General features: G+C 40.6%; 1 protein-coding gene across 5 annotated transcripts in view; it reads left to right on the top strand.

Annotated features, from left to right (window-relative positions):
• Positions 1–18,772, top strand: part of SHANK2 (SH3 and multiple ankyrin repeat domains 2) — a 539,125-nt gene that overhangs the window by 101,026 nt on the left and 419,327 nt on the right. For 4 of the 5 annotated variants that reach the window (XM_075129488.1, XM_075129487.1, XM_048855923.2 and 1 more), the window contains exon 9: positions 3,365–3,431. In XM_075129488.1, the coding sequence (XP_074985589.1) occupies positions 3,365–3,431 (67 nt within the window). Of the gene's footprint in view, positions 1–3,364; positions 3,432–8,816; positions 11,601–18,772 lie in introns of those variants that run through there. The other variant, XM_075129490.1, reaches the window with a different exon arrangement.

Genomic DNA, 18,772 nt, shown 5'->3' with positions numbered 1-18,772 from the left:
TCTAAAATTATAGAAAATAGATGCAGTTATTTTACATTTACGTATATGGAGGTGTTGATTAGGTTACAGTGAGTTTTTAATTTACAGTAGGAATTCAAACTGTTTTCCATACACAATACAGAATATCTTCTTCAAATTTATAGACATAATCTGTGAGTAACTTTTCTGAGAGGTTTTAAATAAATTATTAATTAGTTTGAGTGTCATTTTTAAAAGTGGGCACTTTACAAAATTTGTTCTGCTGAGTCTCACCTTTTTTTGGTACAATACCTAAAACAATCACTGCCTACACAAACTCCAAACTTTATACATCTCATACTCTGAGAACATCTCAGATACTTTTTTAAAAAACCATGTATTTACTTCATCACCTAGCATTTTATGAGGTAGCAGAGCTAGTGAAAACTCTTCTCCCTTAGCAGTAAATTTCCAAAGTGTTCTCCTGTTTCAAAATGGCCACCTGTTCTCATTGTTATAATAGGCCTGAGGCCACAGGTTTCCCCCATCTTTTCTTTACAGCCAATACATGTGGCAGTTTTTACTGCTCTTAAGAAAGATGGCCACTACCTCCCATTGTTCCCAATAGGAGAGAAGCCAGGCTGCTGTCTGGAAAAAAGGTGGTTCTCACTGATATAAAGAGGCAGTGAGAACCCTGGAAGGTGAAAAAATATTTGGGGCAAGAGTGGGGAAAGGGAAAAGGTTTACAAAAGTGTGAGTGAGTACCCCTGCACATAGACAATGGAGATACTCGCATTATTTAGTCAGTGCACACGGTGGACTTGGGCTAAGGGTCTGTTTTAATTGCAATATAGACATTTAGGCTTGGGCTGGAGCCCCGGCTCTAGTGCTTTTTGAGGTGGTAGGGCCCCAGAATTTCTGCAACACAGTTAAACAGACCCTTAGCCCAAGCCCCCTGAGCCTGAGTCAGCTGGTTTTTAATTGCAGAGTAGAAATACCCTTAATGTTGAATTTAGAGTGGGTGGTGTCCCCAAAAGGCTTAACAGTTGGCAGGCAGGTAAATAACCAAATTATTTATTATTTTCATATACAGTAACTCCTCACTTAAAGTTGTCCCGGTTAAAGTTGTTTCATTGCTGATCAGTTAGAGAACATGCTCGTTTAAAGTTGCGCAATGCTCCTTTATAATGTTGTTTGGCAGCCGCCTGCTTTGTCCACTGCTTGCAGAAAGAGCAGCCCATTGGAGCTAGCTGATGGGAATTGGAACCAGGGTGAACCAGTAGCCCCCTATCAGCTTTCCTGAGTTCCCTATGCAGCTTGCCAGGCAGTTCAGCCATCCCTCTCCCAACTGTGGTGTGCTGCTCCTGCCCTTTGCCTTGGAGCTGCTCCTGGAAGCCTCCTGCTTTTTGTGCAAATGGGGGCGGGGGAGAGGGAAACGAGGGCTGCTAATGTCAAGGTGTCCCCCTCCCCGTCCTACTCCTTTACCTCATCTCCACAGAGCGGGGGTGGGGGGACACACGACAGGACAGGGCTCAGGATGGGGGAGCTTGCTGGGAACGGCTGCTGTCTCAACTTGCTGATCTACTTAAAAAGGCAATGTACTCAGAGTGGGGTCAGCCTACTTAAAGGGGCAATGCTTGTCTCTCTCTCTCTTTCACGCACATTGTGTGTGCCTCTGTCTCTCTCTGCCATGATGTTTCCCCTCCTTCTATTCCTGTTGCCTTGTAGAGTGTGAGGCTACATTAACAACAACATGTTAACCCTTGAGGGCTCAGCGGAGTGCTAGTTCATCATTTAGCAGTAAGGCATTCCCTGGGAAATATCCCACCTTCTTCCACCCTCTGACTTCACCACCTCCACCAAGTGTCACAATCTTAATTGCTGTGTACGGTATTAAATGGTTTGTTTAAAACTTATACTGTGAATATATAGATAAAAATATAGTATTTTGTCTGGGGAAAAAATTTTCCTGGAACCTAAACCCCCTATTTCTTATGAGGAAATTGGATTCGCTTAACATCGTTTCACTTAAAGTAGCATTATTCAGGAAGATAACTACAATGTTAAGCAAGGAGTTATTGTGTTTATTAAAATATGTAAATATTAAAATGATTTTAATGCAATCTAATGGTTTGGTGTCTGATACATGATATTTGATTGTTTGTGGCTGGTCATACTGCTTCTATGGCCCTCTCTCATTTCCCTGTTGCAATCCCTGCTTCTCTTCTCAGGGAAGGGAGATAGGAACAATAATCTTAAATTTCTGGGTTCAGAATTCCACAGATGCTCCTCATCTCAGCAATGAAAAATTCATCTGCATGTGAAATAACTGGAACTGGCACTAGACATGAAAGGATCCCTATTCATTTATCAATCTTGTAAGCCCCCTCAGAAGGTTTTTTTTTTAATATGTAAAGTGAATATGGTTTAATGAGATGGTTTATTGTTGTTGTTATTAAGATTATTTATTATTTGTAGTACAATAGTGCTGAGGTGTGCTAGTCATGGTCCATGACCACATTATGCTAGGCACTGTACAAAGAGAAAACAAAAAAGATGTCCTTTCCCTGAATATCTTACAATCTAAATAGAGAAGACAGATACATGGTGGGGGAAGGGACTATAACACACAACCAGAGACACCAATGTGATGATGGCAAACGTCATGTTAGTTACATGATGTTTTATTTATTTTTGTTTTTTGGGTGGGTTTAATAAAAGGGATCAGCTAAAGGGAAGGGAGAAGGGACATTGAAGGGAAGGTGGTCTGGGCTCAGGGAAGTGGGGAAGAGGAATGATGCTGAGATGAAGAGAGTGTGAGGTAGAGGGAGATGGAGAGGGTTGGAGCAAACAGCCAATCAGCACAGAGCAGAGAAAGTCCAGTCAAAACTGGAGAAAGTTCTTCAAAGGATGAAAGGTCCTTGCTTTGTCTGCTTCTGCTCCTGTTGGCTGTAGTGACTGTCTGGCTCCTCTTTGCAGCTTTCTCCCAAGCCCAAGTGAAAGGGGAGGAGAGACATCACCTGGGTCCTAGTACCCCCATAATGATGGGTCTCCCTTTCACAGTTCTGGGTTGAAATGGGCTCCATTTTCTCTGGGCTCCATTTCCTGTCTGGGCTCCATTTTTTCCTCTGCTCCCATTGCAGCAGACCCTGCTTTGTCTGTGTCTGTGATACACGATTCCTGTTTCTTTGTATTTTTCAGCAAATTAACATAAATATAATAATCTGTGCATGGAGGAGAGAGGGTCAGAGATGCAAAGTAAATGCACTTTATCCCATTTTGTTATATGGAACAATAAATTTATGTTGTGTGTAACAATATCTATCTCTGTATAATGTAACATATATATTTGCATGGTGTATGACTCTCAGCACATATTAATTTGAACTATTTTACAATCTTTTAGGTGGCCATAATAGCAGGAAATTTTGAGCTGGCTGAATATATCAAAAATCACAAGGAAACAGATATTGGTAAGTTAAAATATTTACAAAATAGTGACAATGAAAAGCTTTATGGAATGTTGATTGGAAATCTTTAAATCCAGATTTAAATCCTATAAAGAACAGTTAAATCTGGTTTTATGTGAAATATAATCAGAAGGCTGACTGTGCGGTTGATACAGAGAAATATTCTAAGTTTTTTTCCATTTTCTAAAACGTGAAGAAATAGGAAAAAGGCCAAATTGTTTTTCAGAGAGTACTTTGTTTTAGAAAATTGGATATAAATACCCCTACTGGATCATAGGTGTGTTCTGAGTAGGTGTGATTTGTTTTGGAGAGATTAAACACACACACACACACACACACACACACACAAGCCAGAGAGGGCCAGATTCTCCCCTTCATCAAGGCTGCTGTGCACTGTGTCACCAGTGCAAAGCAGTGCTAAAGCTGGTGTAGCTGATCACAGGAGGATCACCTCAACACAGAGATCCTCCACTGGGTAGGACGTGCATGGCACTTCCTCCCATATGCCATGCCCCCTAACTGCAGCAAGTAGAGGGTGGCTGAAAGGAAAGGATGATGTGTGGGTCAATCCCCTGTGATAGCCCCTCAGGGTATACATACTTTAGATCAGTGGTTTTCAAAAAAATTTCTGGGGACCCAGTTGAAGAAAATTGTTGATGCCTGTGACCCAACGGAGCTGGGGATGAGGGGTTTGGGGTGTGTGGGGAGGGCTCAGGGCTAGGGCAGAGGGTTGGGGTGCGGGGGTGAGGGATACGGGGTGGGGCCGGGAATGCGGGGCTCCAGGTCTGGGCGGGGCTTAGGGCTGGGGCAGGGGGTTGGGGTGTGGGAGGGGGTCAGGGCTCTGGGCTGGGGGTGAAGGCTTTGGGCTGGGCTCTGGGCTGGGGCTCAGGCACTGACCAATGGGAGCCTAGAAGCTGGACCTCCTGCTGGCTGCTTCCAAGGTGCAGTGCGGTGTCAGAACAGGTAGGCACTAGCCTGCCTTAGCTGGGCAGCACCGCCAACGGGACTTTTAACATCCCGGTCGGTGGTGCTGACTGGAGCGATCCAGTGCCTTACATGCTGTGACCCAGTACTGGGTCGCGACCCAAACTTTGAAAAATGCTGCTTTAGAACAGCCTTGAAGCTGCTTGAAGAGATTGCAACTTTATATGTAGGCATGGATTTAATTTAAAATGGGATTTTAAGCTTACTTAGATCAGTGGTTCTCAAACTTTTGTACCGGTGACCCTTTTCACATAGCAAGCCTCTGAGTGCAACCCCTCCTTATAAATTAAAAACACTTTTAAATATATTTAACGCCATTATAAATGCTGGAGGCAAAGCGGGGTTTGGGGTAGAGGCTGACAGCTCGTGACCCCCCATGTAATAACCTCGCGACCCTCTGAGGTGTCCCAACCCCCAGTTTGAGAACCTCTGACTTAGACAAACTGATTCAAAGGACTGTTTGGAGACTCTTATTTCAGTTTATACCAGGTTTATTTCAGTTTAGTTCATTAGTCAGAAACAGGTTCAAGCTAAAGCAAAAAAGCCACTCATTCTGAAATAAGAGTGTCCACACAATCACTTGCACTGGTTTAACTAACTAGTGCAAGACTGTGTGTTGACAAAGCCTCATTTATGCTGGAGCACTGGCACAGCTCCTATCCCACTGAGGATTGCGGAATACAAATGTGGATTAAAGCCATCTTTACAACTCCCTCTCTGAGTGGCTCCCTGTGCTCATTGCTTGCAGTTGAACATTAGATCAGATATCTTGAGTTTTAATCTCATGTGATATTCTTTGTTTATTTTTTCCAAGATGTGTGGTTATTGGACAAAACTGAAGAGACTTGTATAAAACTTAAGCCTTCTAAGTAGCCTTATACTTAACATGGTAGTACACTGAAAACAGCTCCCTTCATTTAGTTTCTGTTTCTTCTTTCTGCATTTACAACCAGTGCTGGTTTGAAAATGTCAAGCTGATGAGGTCAAGCAATTGCTGAAAATGAACCAGTTGCCTATCCCTAATGAGCATGTCACCTTATTACCCTGTGCTTACAACTAGTTTTTGATGGTTCTACAACTTTGTAGATGTTAAAATGAAAGCAGTCAATAGGGCTAATTCAAATGTTCCAATTTATTCCTGCAGTGTTGCTTTTTAATATTCTGGTTTTGTCCAATTCTTCTGTACACAAAGAAGTATTACATTTTTCTGCACATAGTTTATTCTTTTGTTTTAAAAAAATTGTACACTGTGCAAGAAAGAAATCAAGAAAAAGCAGAGTATAATTATTAATTACTGGGCAAAGGCCCCATTACTGAAAAGGGATCCACCTACACGCAGCCCATGACTCCATTGCTGCAATGTCCTCAATATGTGATTAATGCTCAGCTCCACATTATTTTCTCATCAAGGATGGACAGTGTTGTTTCCCAGTTGTCTGAGTATATGAGGGAAAACGGAATGTAGTTGAAAAGTAGCTGGATGAGACTTAGTCCAGGGAAGGAAGGATCGCCTTGTGGCTTAGGCACTTGAGCAGGATTCAGGAGATCTGAGCGTAATTCCTGGCTGTGGCACAGACTTTCTTTGTGACCTGGGGAAAGTCACTCTTAACCTCCCTCAATGCCTTTATTCCTCTTCTGTAAAATGGAGATAGTGACGCTTCATTTCCTCATGTGGGTGTTGTGAAGATAAATTCATCAATGCTTGTGAGACATCTTGGTACTACAGTGCTGGCTATAGATGGATAGGTATGATGGTGGTGGTTGTGATAAAGAGTAAGCATTACTTGTTTGAATTTCTTCACATTAACTTTGATTTAACGGAGGTACTTTTCCTTTAACATTTTTAACGTTATTTTGTTAATAATGAAGTCACAAAAATGTATATTTATGGAATAGTTCCACAATGTGGACAAAGCAGGATACTGAGTGAAAAAACTGAAATAAGGAATGAGAATGGAGCTTCTGTGATGCTGAATGTATAGAGCAATGCTGGTGTTTAAACTTCACCAACTTGACCTTTGTTTATACTGAGTGTGTTATTACCCATTATCTTCATCTATCTTTTGGCTGAGATCAGACATATTTCCATATGAGTAATGCTCCTTTTTAAAATCAGGAGGCTTCATGATGGAAAAAATGACCATCAGACAGCTGAGGAGTGGTTGTAGGAATAAATTTCAATCCAATGTCCTGATGAAGGTAAGAGGGATGATTCAGATTAGGAGGTCTTTTAAGGAAGTTTATTATCTGACATCTCTAGAAAAATGTCCTCTGTTTTAGAGAAGTTCCTGAAATTGAGCAAGATTATGGAAACACATTTTATACCTATGTAACAACAATTCTTCATTAAGGTGGATGCCTATCATCCAAACTTGGGAATATTTAGGAATCTAAGCAACCTTGCAGTGAGTGTCCATTGGACATGGAGGATTCATTGAGGATAGGTCCATCAATGGCTATTAGCCAGGATGGGCAGGGATGGTGTCCCAAGCCTCTGTTTGGCAGAAGCTTTAAAAAAGGGAAGAAGGAGGATCCGGGGAACAACGGGTCAGTCAGCCTCACCTCATGCAGCAGGTCCTCAAGGAATCAATTCTGAAACACTTAGAGGAGAGGGAAGTGATCAGGAACAGTCAGCATGGATCCACCAAGAGCAAGTCATGCCTGACTAATCTAATTGCCTTCTATGATGAGATAATTGGCTCTGTGGATGAGGGAAAAGCAGTGGACGTATTATTCCTTGATTTTAGCAAAGCTTTTGATATGGTCTCCCACAGTATTGTTGCCAGCAAGTTAAAGAAGTGGGAGGGGTTGGATGATGGGCTGGATGAATGGACTATAAGGTGGATAGAAAGCTGGCTAGATCGTCGGGCTCAACGGGTAGTGATCAAAGGCTCCATGTCTAGTTGGCAGCCAGTATCAAGCAGAGTGCCCCAAGGGTCGGTCCTGTGGCTGGTTTTGTTCAATATCTTCATTAATGATCTGGAGGATGGCGTGGACTGCACCCTCAGCAAGTTTGTAGATGACACTAAACTGGGAGGAGTGGTAGATACGCTGGAGGGTAGGGATAGGATACAGAGGGCCCTAGACAAATTAGAGGGTTGGGCCAAAAGAAATCTGATGAGGTTCAACAAGGACAAGTGCAGAGTCCTGCACTTAGGACGGAAGAATCCCATGCACCGCTAGAGACTAGGGACCAAATGGCTAGGCAGCAGTCCTGCAGAAAAGGACCTAGGGGTTACAGTGGACAAGAAGCTGGATATGAGTCAACAGTGTGCCCTTGTTGCCAAGAAGGCCAATGGCATTTTGGGCTGTATAAGTAGGGGCATTGTCAGGAGATCGAGGGACGTGATCATTCCCCTCTATTCAACATTGGTGAGGCCTCATCTGGAATACTGCATCCAGTGTTGGGCCCCACACTACAAGAAGGATGTGGAAAAATTGGAAAGTGTCCAGCGGAGAGCAACAAAGATGATTAGGGGACTGAAACACATGACTTATGAGGAGAAGCTGAGGGAACTGGGATTGTTTAGTCTACAGAAGAGAAGAATGAGGGGGGATTTGATAGCCGCTTTCAACTACCTGAAAGGGGGTTCCAAAGAGGATGGCTCTAGACTGTTCTAAGTGCTTCTGATGACAGAACAAGGAATAATGGTCTCAAGTTGCAGTAGGGGAGGTTTAGGTTGGATATTAGGAAAAACTTTTTCACTTTGAGGGTGGTGAAGCACTGGAATGCGTTACCTAGGAAGGTGTTGGAATCTCCTTCCTTTGAGGTTTTTAAGATCAGGCTTGACAAAGCCCTGGCTGGGATGATTTGTTGTGGATTGGTCCTGCTTTGAGCAGGGGGTTGGACTAGATGACCTCCTGAGGTCCCTTCCAAGCCTGATATTCTATGATTCTAAGATGGGAATAGGCGACGGGGTGGATCATTTGTTGATTACCTGTTCTGTTCATTCCCTCTGAAGCACCTGGCTTCAGGTCCCTTGGAAGAGAGGACACTGGGCTAGATGGACCATTGGTCTGACCCAGTATGGCCGTTCTTATGTTATGTTCTTGCCCAATGGAAGATTTTTGAATGGTTGGAGGATATGGAGTTCAGTGGTTATAGGAAGCAGACAAAAGTACTTAACCTACCAACACAATCAAATTATTACCAATCTCATACATTTTTGTTTTGCTGTTAAAAAAAAAAAGGGAAAGGAAAGGAAAGGAACCATTAATGTGGAATGAGCCGTTAGTTTTAAAGCCTGTGAAAAATATATGTGCATTATCTTAAGATGACAGAACAATACAGAGAAACAACAAATCATGTCTGCTTATAGGAAGAAAGGGAGTTCAGTATTTATGGATACAGGATTTATACTTCATGTATTTCAGAACTTTTCTCTGCAGGTGGCAAGTGAGAGATGGAAATTGAACACTGGCTGCATGGAATATACGACAGGATTCTCTAACTACAAAATAAGCACTGGAACAAATCCAAGCCTTTATTTTTCTGAAGAACAAAGCCAGCAATCGTCTAACTCTTGGTAGTCTTGATAGACTCTGTGTGGCTATCAATACTTCCTTAAATAAAAACTTAATAGGCATCTAGCTAATGGAAATGGCAATTAAGATTTGTATAAAAAAGTCCACCCTTCTCTTTCTCAGTTGTGCCATTTTAGGGATGGTCTGTTTTAATTATTTACTCATGACAGGAAATGGCAGATTGGACCTAATTTCAATAACTTCATGAGCAGGTTTTCTTTTATCCTGACAGAAACAAGTTTTTGTATTTCTAAAACTGAGGCATTTCAAACGTGCAAAATTATTAATCGCTTGTGACCTGTAATCTTTGGAGAAGGGCCCAGTCAATGGGTCCATCTTCTATTTTTACATTTACTAATTAATGTTCCTCTTAGACCATTTTGCTGTCCCAGGCTATTGCATTAGGAATTGGAGAACACATGTACATTCCACACAGAAGTCATTAAGTGGTAGTCTTGTACTATATCAGTAATAGTCACAGGGCTGTGTCCCGTAATGCTGCCAAACCTGCAATCATGGAGACCTAGCACCCGTAGTGTGATGTTTACCATTCATGGTCCTGTATAACACCTTGTAAAGAATAAGCTGCTTTGTTCCGTAGCAGTGATTATAACTTGAGTCCACTAGAAAGTCAGGATATTGCTGCTTTTATAGTAGTATGAGTTGGCACACATTGCAGATCTCTCCTCCTATTAAAAAGGAAATCTTAGTCCACTATTCTCCTAATGCATTACAAAAGCAAACACAAACACCTTACTTCTGCGTTCATTACCTGTTCCCCTATCCTATTCCCTTCCCACCACCTAACATTTCATAGACTTTTAGAGTGGGGTAGGGTAGGAAATCACACACCAAACCTTGGACCTTTCAGTCAAGAGGGAGAGCCCAATTAATGGCTTTGCAAAGGGCTCTTCATGGGTGTGGACCAGTCCCAACGAGCAATGCTAAGAAAATGCCCTGTTACTGATGGAGTTTATAGGCATTTTCCAATCCAGTAGAAAATGACTAATATGAAGCTGGATTGCTTTTTTTCTTTTCCTACAAAGATGGCATCAGCTTTCATTCTGTGGGTCCAGCACTACAGCTCTTATTCAAGCAAAATTCCCCTTCATTTCCAGGGCAGTTTGGCTTAAATGAAGGTTGCAATATCAGACCCTCTACTTACAGCTATTATTGGTAATCCAGGGATGAGAAGGAGTCAGAAGACCAAATTCTGCCTCAGTTTCCCTGTTGTGAGTATATGTTGTGTGAAAACAATGATGTCCCTACATGTGACAGTTGGAGTTCCATGGAGCCCCTTTGTAGGATCCCTAGAGCTTCCTATATAAAACCCTTTAACTATGCTATCCCATTAAAAAGTCTGAACAGTTGTGTGGGCTTGTTCACCCAGGCCTTTGCTGCTCAGATCATTAGATTTTTCTTTTGCTTAATGGAGATACCTTGCTGCCTTTCCTACCACCTATTGTCAGTTAAGCTTAAGTAACTCTGCATCCCCGTTAGTATATGCTGTAACTAGATGACTTTTCTGCGGCAGTCACCAACAGGAGAACAATTACCTACTAGATAAAAAACTGCGATATATTTCTTAGTTTGGACCCTACCAGTTTTCAGACACAAAAAAGACTCTTGAAAATAACTCTTGTGCCATAAGAAACTCACTGGTATTAAAAAGGGATGTTCAGAGCAGTCTTGCTTCTAACAAGAGTGCGTGCCATTTTGAAAAACCTAATCCTGTGTAAGATATCGAGAATTCAGAGGGGAGGGGGGAAAGGTTAACACTGAGGGATTAAAAGTAAATTCTCATATCATTGTATTTCTTGCTAAACAAGGTTCTAAACAACAGACTCTTTTTTTTTTCATTTTACAGATGTCCAAAGGGTAAATAAAAATTCTTATGTCAATTATTGTTCTGAAGTAACTGTGTTTGAAATAAGTTAAAAGTATTTTTGTAAGGCAAGAAAAGTTGTTATTATGAAGTAAAAGCCTCATGACACTCAGTACATCACTCAATTTACTCTAATCTAAGATGCTCCCTGATGAGCTTTTCCAGGGATGATAAACATATTAAAACACCTTATTTTAATGATTACATATTTTGAAACTCCTTGGAATCCAGAAATATCTTGCAGCTCTGCGCTTATACAGTTCCATCTTTTTTCTCTATTTTGAAAGAGACATTACATCTGTTGTACTATACAATCTTCATGAACTGCACAGCAGTTATACGTTACAGATTTACACCCATTTTCATTCGTCCTTTAATTAGTTGTACTGTCTTATTTTATTTATTTATTTTCCCAGCTAAGGGAAAGTAATGTATTAAAAGATGTGATGAATACAAAAGTTAATCCCTGATTGTTTTCGTCCAGCTTACAGCTGTCTGCAAGTAAATGAGCACAGGAGGTTTAGAAAGCATTTGCTACACAGCATTTACTATGGCTTCTATAGGATGGAGATACAAAAAACCAACAATAATATATATAGAAGTCCTGAAGCTCTCATTAGATACAGTTATGCAGATATTAAATATGTTGCAAACTGATAATCATTTGACTTGGATAACCTATTTTTAAATCTCTCTCTTTTTTTGCCTTGGCTCTTTGTGATGAGATGAATTATCAGGTGGATTAAATGACATGGGTTGTTCTTCTTCAAGTGAACAAGGTTTGTTTATACCGTACATCTTGTCCTCTAGCAGGTCTGATGATAGAAGCAAGAGGGTTTTTTGTGGTTTTTTTTTGTTTTTTTTGTTTTTTTAATATGAAACCCATTGAGCTGGTGTGTGAGGTTTTTGGTAGTTGATTAGCAGACTAACTAATACTTGGATACTGTTGCTAGGCTTCAAGTCTGAGTTCCTGTATTCCTCTATAATTATGCAGAGATGTGTATGTGTGATGGTTTGTGGGTTTTTTAAAACAGATTTTTTTTTTTGTAATTTAATAATTTTTGTGAATGCCAAAAGTCTGCTAATATATTAAGCTTATTCTTTAAAATATACGTATTTAGTATAGGACAATTGCTTTAGAATTAAAACAACAACACTTGTTATCCCTAAGAAAAATAATTTGTTTTTATTAGCATTGTGGCAGTAAATACACTGTTTAAGATGAAACATGCATTTTGTTGTTAAATAAACAGAATAACTGTTTTTAAATAGCAATGATATTATGTTTATTCATGATAAACTTGCTTTTCTAACCTATTTTCTTTAATTAGATCAGAGTAATTGAGGTCAGTATTGTTGGCTCTTCAGTTGCAAATATTTAAATTAAGTACTATCAGGTCCAATACATATTCTGTTTGTTTGTTTTTAAGAGCCATTTAGCAGTTTAATTTTTACAGATCAGATTCCTGCAGCATATTGTCTAAGCCAGTTATGAAAAAAAACAGTTTAAACCAATAAAATCAAAAAGAAACGGGACAGTATATCAAAAGACATAAAAATCATGTTATTTAATAGAACCAGAAGAGATGCAAGTGTGTGATATAACCATGTTCATTTGGCATTTCAGATGTATGATTAATCTTAACCTGTTTCATATGCTATAAGGTATTTTCTCATGGAAAAGCACAATGTTATTAAAATAAATATAAAGGCAGCGACATTGAGATCTTTATCATTCACCATATAAAATATATGCTATATATTGTACTGTAGATACTCCTCATCTTTTGTAGTTGTAGTCTGTTAGCCCCTGCCATAAATGAATATTCATTGCTAATAGCCATAGGAAAACTTCACATTAATATTGTCTAAATTTGGTTCTCATCAAAATAAGCTGTTGATTAAAATAGGAAATAAATTGATTGTTGCCATCACTTATCAGATATTATCAAATGATACTAAGGAGTAGAGCAATTCATTTGACATGTTTTGTCAGACTGTATATAAGTGATCAAATTGGAAAATTGGTTGTTTGTTATCTGTTAGTGTACCTGTCTTACTTACTAGAATCAGACTTTGAATAAGATACAGTAGTTTCCTAATCCCTTTGATCATAAGTAAGGTTTTTCTCTGTGTATGCTAGCACGTAGACATGTATTAAATACACAATTTACATCAATTTTGAAACATAAACATTATTTTCAGAAACTGTATATTTCTGGCTGACCTTTGTTTTAAATTTAGTTTAGCTCTTGTGCATATTAAAATATATAAAGTTGCATATTGATAATAGATTAATTATAGTTAAGACTTTTTTATCCTTCAAACTGATCTAATGTGAAATTGGAGTACAGTGTGTCCCAAATTACATAGTACATAATTATTGCTTATGATTTACTAGGCTTATTCTCAAATCTAAAATGAAAGTAAGAAAGGAAATGATAAAATATTGAACTCTGAATAAATGCAATAGAATTCAGAACATTATGGTCTAGTCTTGCAATCTCATCTTTTTGGCCAGACTCCTGTTCCCATTGACTTCAACTGGTGCAATGATTTTCCTGCATGGACCTGATTACAGAATCAGGACCTACAGCGTAAGGTACAGTGGGCTGACATTCTGGGGTCAATACATACAACAAATATAAGCTACTAAATACAAAGTTTTTGAATATACAAAGATCTATGTTGCAATTTAGTAACACATGCAGTATGAATAAAAAAATTAAGCTTAAGTATAATAAAGGAAAAGATATGATTTAAGTATATATCAAGCCAATATATGAGAAGAAATTGGTAATAACCAATGAGAGACAAAAATGGAAAACACAGTAAGTCATATGTGAAACTGATATTATTAAAGACATAGATTAAGTTCTTGTTTCACAAAAAAAGAAGGTAGGTGGTTTGGGTACATTATCCTCTAAAGGTGGCATTTAAATGGTTAAAACGACTCTGCCATTGCAACTAAACAGATAATTAGAGTTAAACTATTAGAAGATGACCAGGACCAGAATTTTGAAAGTAGTATTAAGCTAAGTTGAAACACGTTTGGTGAAGATTTTAGGCTGCTCAGTAAGGGGTGAAATTCCAAGGATCATCACAAAGCCTCTGCATTAGTAAACTTCTATTTTTACAGCTGAAGAAGTACTTGAGTGAATTTGAACCTAATGCCTAATCCTGTGAGGTGCCAAGGACCCTAAACTCCCATTTAAATCAATGGGAGTTGAAGGCAGTCAACACATCTCTAGAGGAGTTCAGTACCTTGCAGACTCAGGCACTCAGAATAAGGTGCCTGATCCTTCTCCATTGAAGCTACATTGACTTCACTGTGTACAAGAAAAAACACAAGGTTAGGAGCGGGGAAATTCAGGATTATGATAGACGTGTGGCAGGATATGACTTTTCTAGATGTGGATTGTTTTGTACTGTTACATACTCTGTAGTGATTTCCTGTGAGATTGAAAATCTCACAAGAAATCAAGAAACAAGTGTATACCCAGTTATTTTCATAGAGAAAATTTGAATTGGGCTGAGTAGCTTAAATTGAGGTGGCGTAAAAGAAGGTGGGTTTGTGTTTGTTTTACATTAATTTAGGAGCTGAAATCTGTTCAAGATTATTTAAACTTGAAGTTTCCTACAACAAAACAAGTAAGAAAAGTGTGTGTGTGGAGGGGGCGGGGGGAATGCTGTGGAGGAAAGTTAGTGGATGGAGAGAGGTTTCACTAACTACCAGTAGGAATGCAATGGCCTTTAATGCAGCTTCATAGCTTATAAATCCTGGAGGGACCAGTGTGATCATCTAATCTGATCTTCTACATAACACAGGGCATAGGAGTTCCTTGAATTAATTTCTGTTTGAACTAAAGCAGGGGTGGGAAAACTTTTTGGCCCGAGGTTCACCTGGGGATAGAAATTGTATAATGGGCCATAAATGCTCACAAAATTGGAGTTGGGGTGTGGGAGGGGATGAGGGCTCTGGTTGGGGGTGCGGGCTCCAGGGTGGGGCCAGAAATTCGGAGTTCAGGGTGTGGGAGGGGGCTCCAGGCTGGGGTGGAGGAGTGCAGTGCGGGCTCTGCGGTGGGGCTGGAGATGAGGAGTTTGGGGTGTAGAATGGTGCTCTGGGCTGGGACTGAGTGGTTTGGAGGGTGGGAGGGGAATCAGAGCTGGGGAAGGGGCTTGGGGTGCAGGAAGGGGTGCAGGCTCTGGCTGGGGGTGTGGGCTCTGGGGTGGGGCTGGGGATGAGGGATTTAGGAGGGTGGGAGGGGGATCAGGGCTGGGGCAGGGGGTTGGGGTGTGGGGAGAGGCTCATGGATGCAGGCTGCAGGTGGCGCTTACCTCAAGCGGCTCCCGGAAGCAGCGGCATGTTCCTTCTCCAGCTCCTGTGCAGAGGCGCAGTCAGGTGGCTCTGCACACTGCCCCATCTGCAGGCACTGCCTCTGCAGCTCCCATTGGAGCACCGGAGGGGTCCATTGGAGTGGGGCCATTGAAATATGTAGGAGCCGGAGGGGGGCCATGCCGCTGCTTCTGGGAGCCATGTGAAGTGGCCCTTGACCCTGCTCCCCGGCTGGAGCGCCGGAGTTGGACAAGCCCCAGACCCCGCTCTCCAGAGGGAGCTTGAGGGCCAGCTTAAAATGGCTGGCAGGGCGAATCCGGCCCATGGGCCGTAGTTTGCCCACCTCTGAACTAAAGTATATATTTTAGATAAACATCCAATCTTGATTAAAAAATTTCCAGAGATGGAAAGTTGTGTGCAGGTTCCAGGGCTTTACTCTCCCATTTACAATGGGAGCAAGAGGTGAGAGAAGTTGAATAAGGACGCTGAAATAAAAGACAATCAGGACAAATTTCTTGATAAAGAAGTTGGAAGGAAAACGAAAGAAATGACCAAAGTCAGTAAGAGAAGTAAATGTAGAGCAAGACAAAAGGAAAAATATATTAATTCAATATTAGTGGGGTGAAGAATATTAAAACTTGTTCACATGCTGACATTTATGCACTCTGAGTAATCCCATTGAACTCACGGGGTCTACTTATAGCATATCTTTGTAGAGTCAGGGTCTAGGCTTTTAACTCATGAATTTATCAGGGACAGGCTTTGATGTACCAATGAGTCTTTCTCTGGCCTTTAATATTCACGTTACTGGAATTACTTAGTGTCCAATCCAACTCCCATTCAGGCCAATGGAAAGTCACTTGTCATCTTATTAAATTTAGAGCAGGCCTTTAGATGGATGTGGTTTTAAAAATTGATACCATTTCATGATATGGTTGCCCTACCACATAAAATAATGTATTTTGTGTCAGGCAGAAAAACAAATATTTTCCCTATAGATAAATTAGATTCAAATGGCATCTAAAGCAGTCACTTAAGTACCCTGGTTGCTATTATTATCTCTGCATACTGTGATGGGGCAAGGCCAGATGGCTATAGAAAAGTAGTGGGAGATAGATATGTTAGCTCCAGGCTAAACAAATCCCTGGTACCAGGATAAGTGAAATGGCAGCTGCCCCAGGTCAATTAAGACACCTGGGGCCAATTATGAACTTTCCAGAAGGCAGGGAGAAGGCTAGGTTGATTGGGACACGTGAAGCCAATCAGGGGCTGGCTGAAACTAGTTAAAAGCCTCCCAGTCAGTCAGGTAAGTGTGCATGTCAGGAGCTGTGGGAGGAAGTTGCGCTGTTGGAGAGGCTGAGTAGTACACACCATATCAGACACAAGGAAGGAGGCCCTGAGGTAAGGGTGAAGTGGAGCTTGAGGAAGTGAGGGCTGCTGTGGGGGAAGTAGCCCAGGGAATTGTACATGTCATGTTTCTAAAAGGTCAGCTACCATAGCTGCTACTATTAGGGTCCCTGGGCTGGAGCCCAGAGTAGAGGGTGGGCCCGGGCTCCCCACCACCACCTTTGCCCCCTGATTAATCACTGAGACTGGGAGACAATAGAGACTGTGCAAGGTAGAATAATTTCTCCTCACCTCCCTCACTGGCTTATGATGAAAATGGCTCAGTAGACTGTGACCCTTGTCTCTAGAGAGAGAAGGGTTACATGCAGGGTCACAGTGAGCCTCTGAGGCTAGTGAAATCCACCAGGAAACGCGGGACCCACGGAGGCAAGGACAGAGCTTTGTCACAATACCCTCCTTGCCTTCAGTCAGTCAGTGACTCCCCTACTCTGCCTGTCTCCCTTGCTCCACTATGTTTATGTTAGATCAGGAGCTTGTACCTTCCTTTTTAACACCCACACATACTAATTTTGTTGCTATACTTTATTTTTGCTGTTAAGTAGGTGAAATGCTTAGCGTTTACAATACAAAGGAACCCTTTTTTTCTTATTTATTTGGGCCAGTTACTTACAGAGTACAAATTTACTTACAAATTTAGTTCATATAAAAGAATAGTTGTTAGTGGAGGAGTCCTCTCAAAAATAATATTTAATGAATAATCTCCTTTAAAGAACAAACTTCCAGTATTACACCAAATAATACAATGCTATTGAAAATTGGCTTGTAAATGAATATCTATTAAATGGTTTGGTGCAAACCATTTATTGTCACACTGTATATGAAACACCATGAAATAAGAGCTTTTTAAATGAACAGCTGTCAAATAATTATGTGGCATATTTATTTAACATTATTTATAGTGCCTAAAATACAAAGTAAGATACAGTCTTGGCCCTGAAGAGCATACAGACTAAATTTTAGATTTGATACATCAAGCGAAGGCAAATTATCTCATACTAAAATATCACTGTGTGAACAAAGAGAGTTAGTGATCTTGACTAACTACTGGCAGTCCCTTTTATAGGAGTGATGCCCCAAGCCCTGTCTCACAGGCATCACATTATATGGTTGCCTCTTTGTTCACAAAATGGTATTTCAGGATGGGATAGTTGGTCACCAGCTCCTTGATATGTGTGATGGCTGCATCATATTGTCCATACTGTATCTTTGTCTGGTAGTCACTTCAGGAATTTCCGTACATCTGAGAGCCTTGAAAAAAATTGTGTAAGATACAAATCCTGACAGCCTCTAAACTAATTTAATGTCTTTAGGTATGGGCATCTGCTGTATTGTTTTTATGTTTTTGGAGTTGGGTTCTAACTCTTGGAGTACAAATTTCTCATGTATGGTACTACAGTCAATTGCAATTTCATATTGTTTTTACTCAGTTTTAGATTTACTTCCCTGAGTCTTCTAGGAACTAGCTGGGATTGTGGTCATGATTTGCCATAACGTCTGCCATATTGTCTCATGTCCAGATACCTGAATGTCATCAGCCATGCTGATCCTTGAGAGTTTTGTTAGTATGTCTTATTGGCAGTGTCGATATTGTTCCACTGCAGGTATGACCCCAAATGGCATTATCAGTGATCTGAATCAGCTTGCTGGCATCCAGCATGTGAAGAAGTAGCTGCTTTCCTTATTCAGTAACACTTGTCAATATTTATCTTTTGCATTATGAGGTAAATGGCCCTGATATGGGCCAAATGTATCCACTTCAGTTTGCTCTTAGCTCAGGTAAGGTTTATATTTAATAAACCCAAGACAGCTCCTTTGGCTTTGAGATAGCCTTTCAGTCCATCAGAGTAAGTGAAACTATTGCTAGTTCCCCAATTCTTTACTAATAAAAAGACCCATATATGTTTAAAAGTGTTGGGAGAATGAAATTATGAGTGATATAAGGAAATTATGAGTGATGTAAGGAACCATAATAGATCATTAGGCTATTGAATATATGTTTGGAATGTATAGAAGATGAGAGGAACTTCATCAACTACACCCCCATGGAGGAAGGGGCAAACCCACATCCACAAAATCATCTCCTGATCCATGTTTTTCATATTTTTGGAGGGTCATCTATTCTTTTACGTAGATTGCCAGTAGGGGATGGGGCTTTTTAGAGAGGCCAAAGAATAAGTTATCCCACCCTCAACCTGGATTGGACCATGT

The sequence above is a fragment of the Caretta caretta genome, chromosome 6 (genome assembly GCF_965140235.1).
Source record: "Caretta caretta isolate rCarCar2 chromosome 6, rCarCar1.hap1, whole genome shotgun sequence".
NCBI lineage: Eukaryota > Metazoa > Chordata > Testudines > Cheloniidae > Caretta > Caretta caretta.
This window is presented reverse-complemented; position numbering and strand designations above follow the sequence as displayed.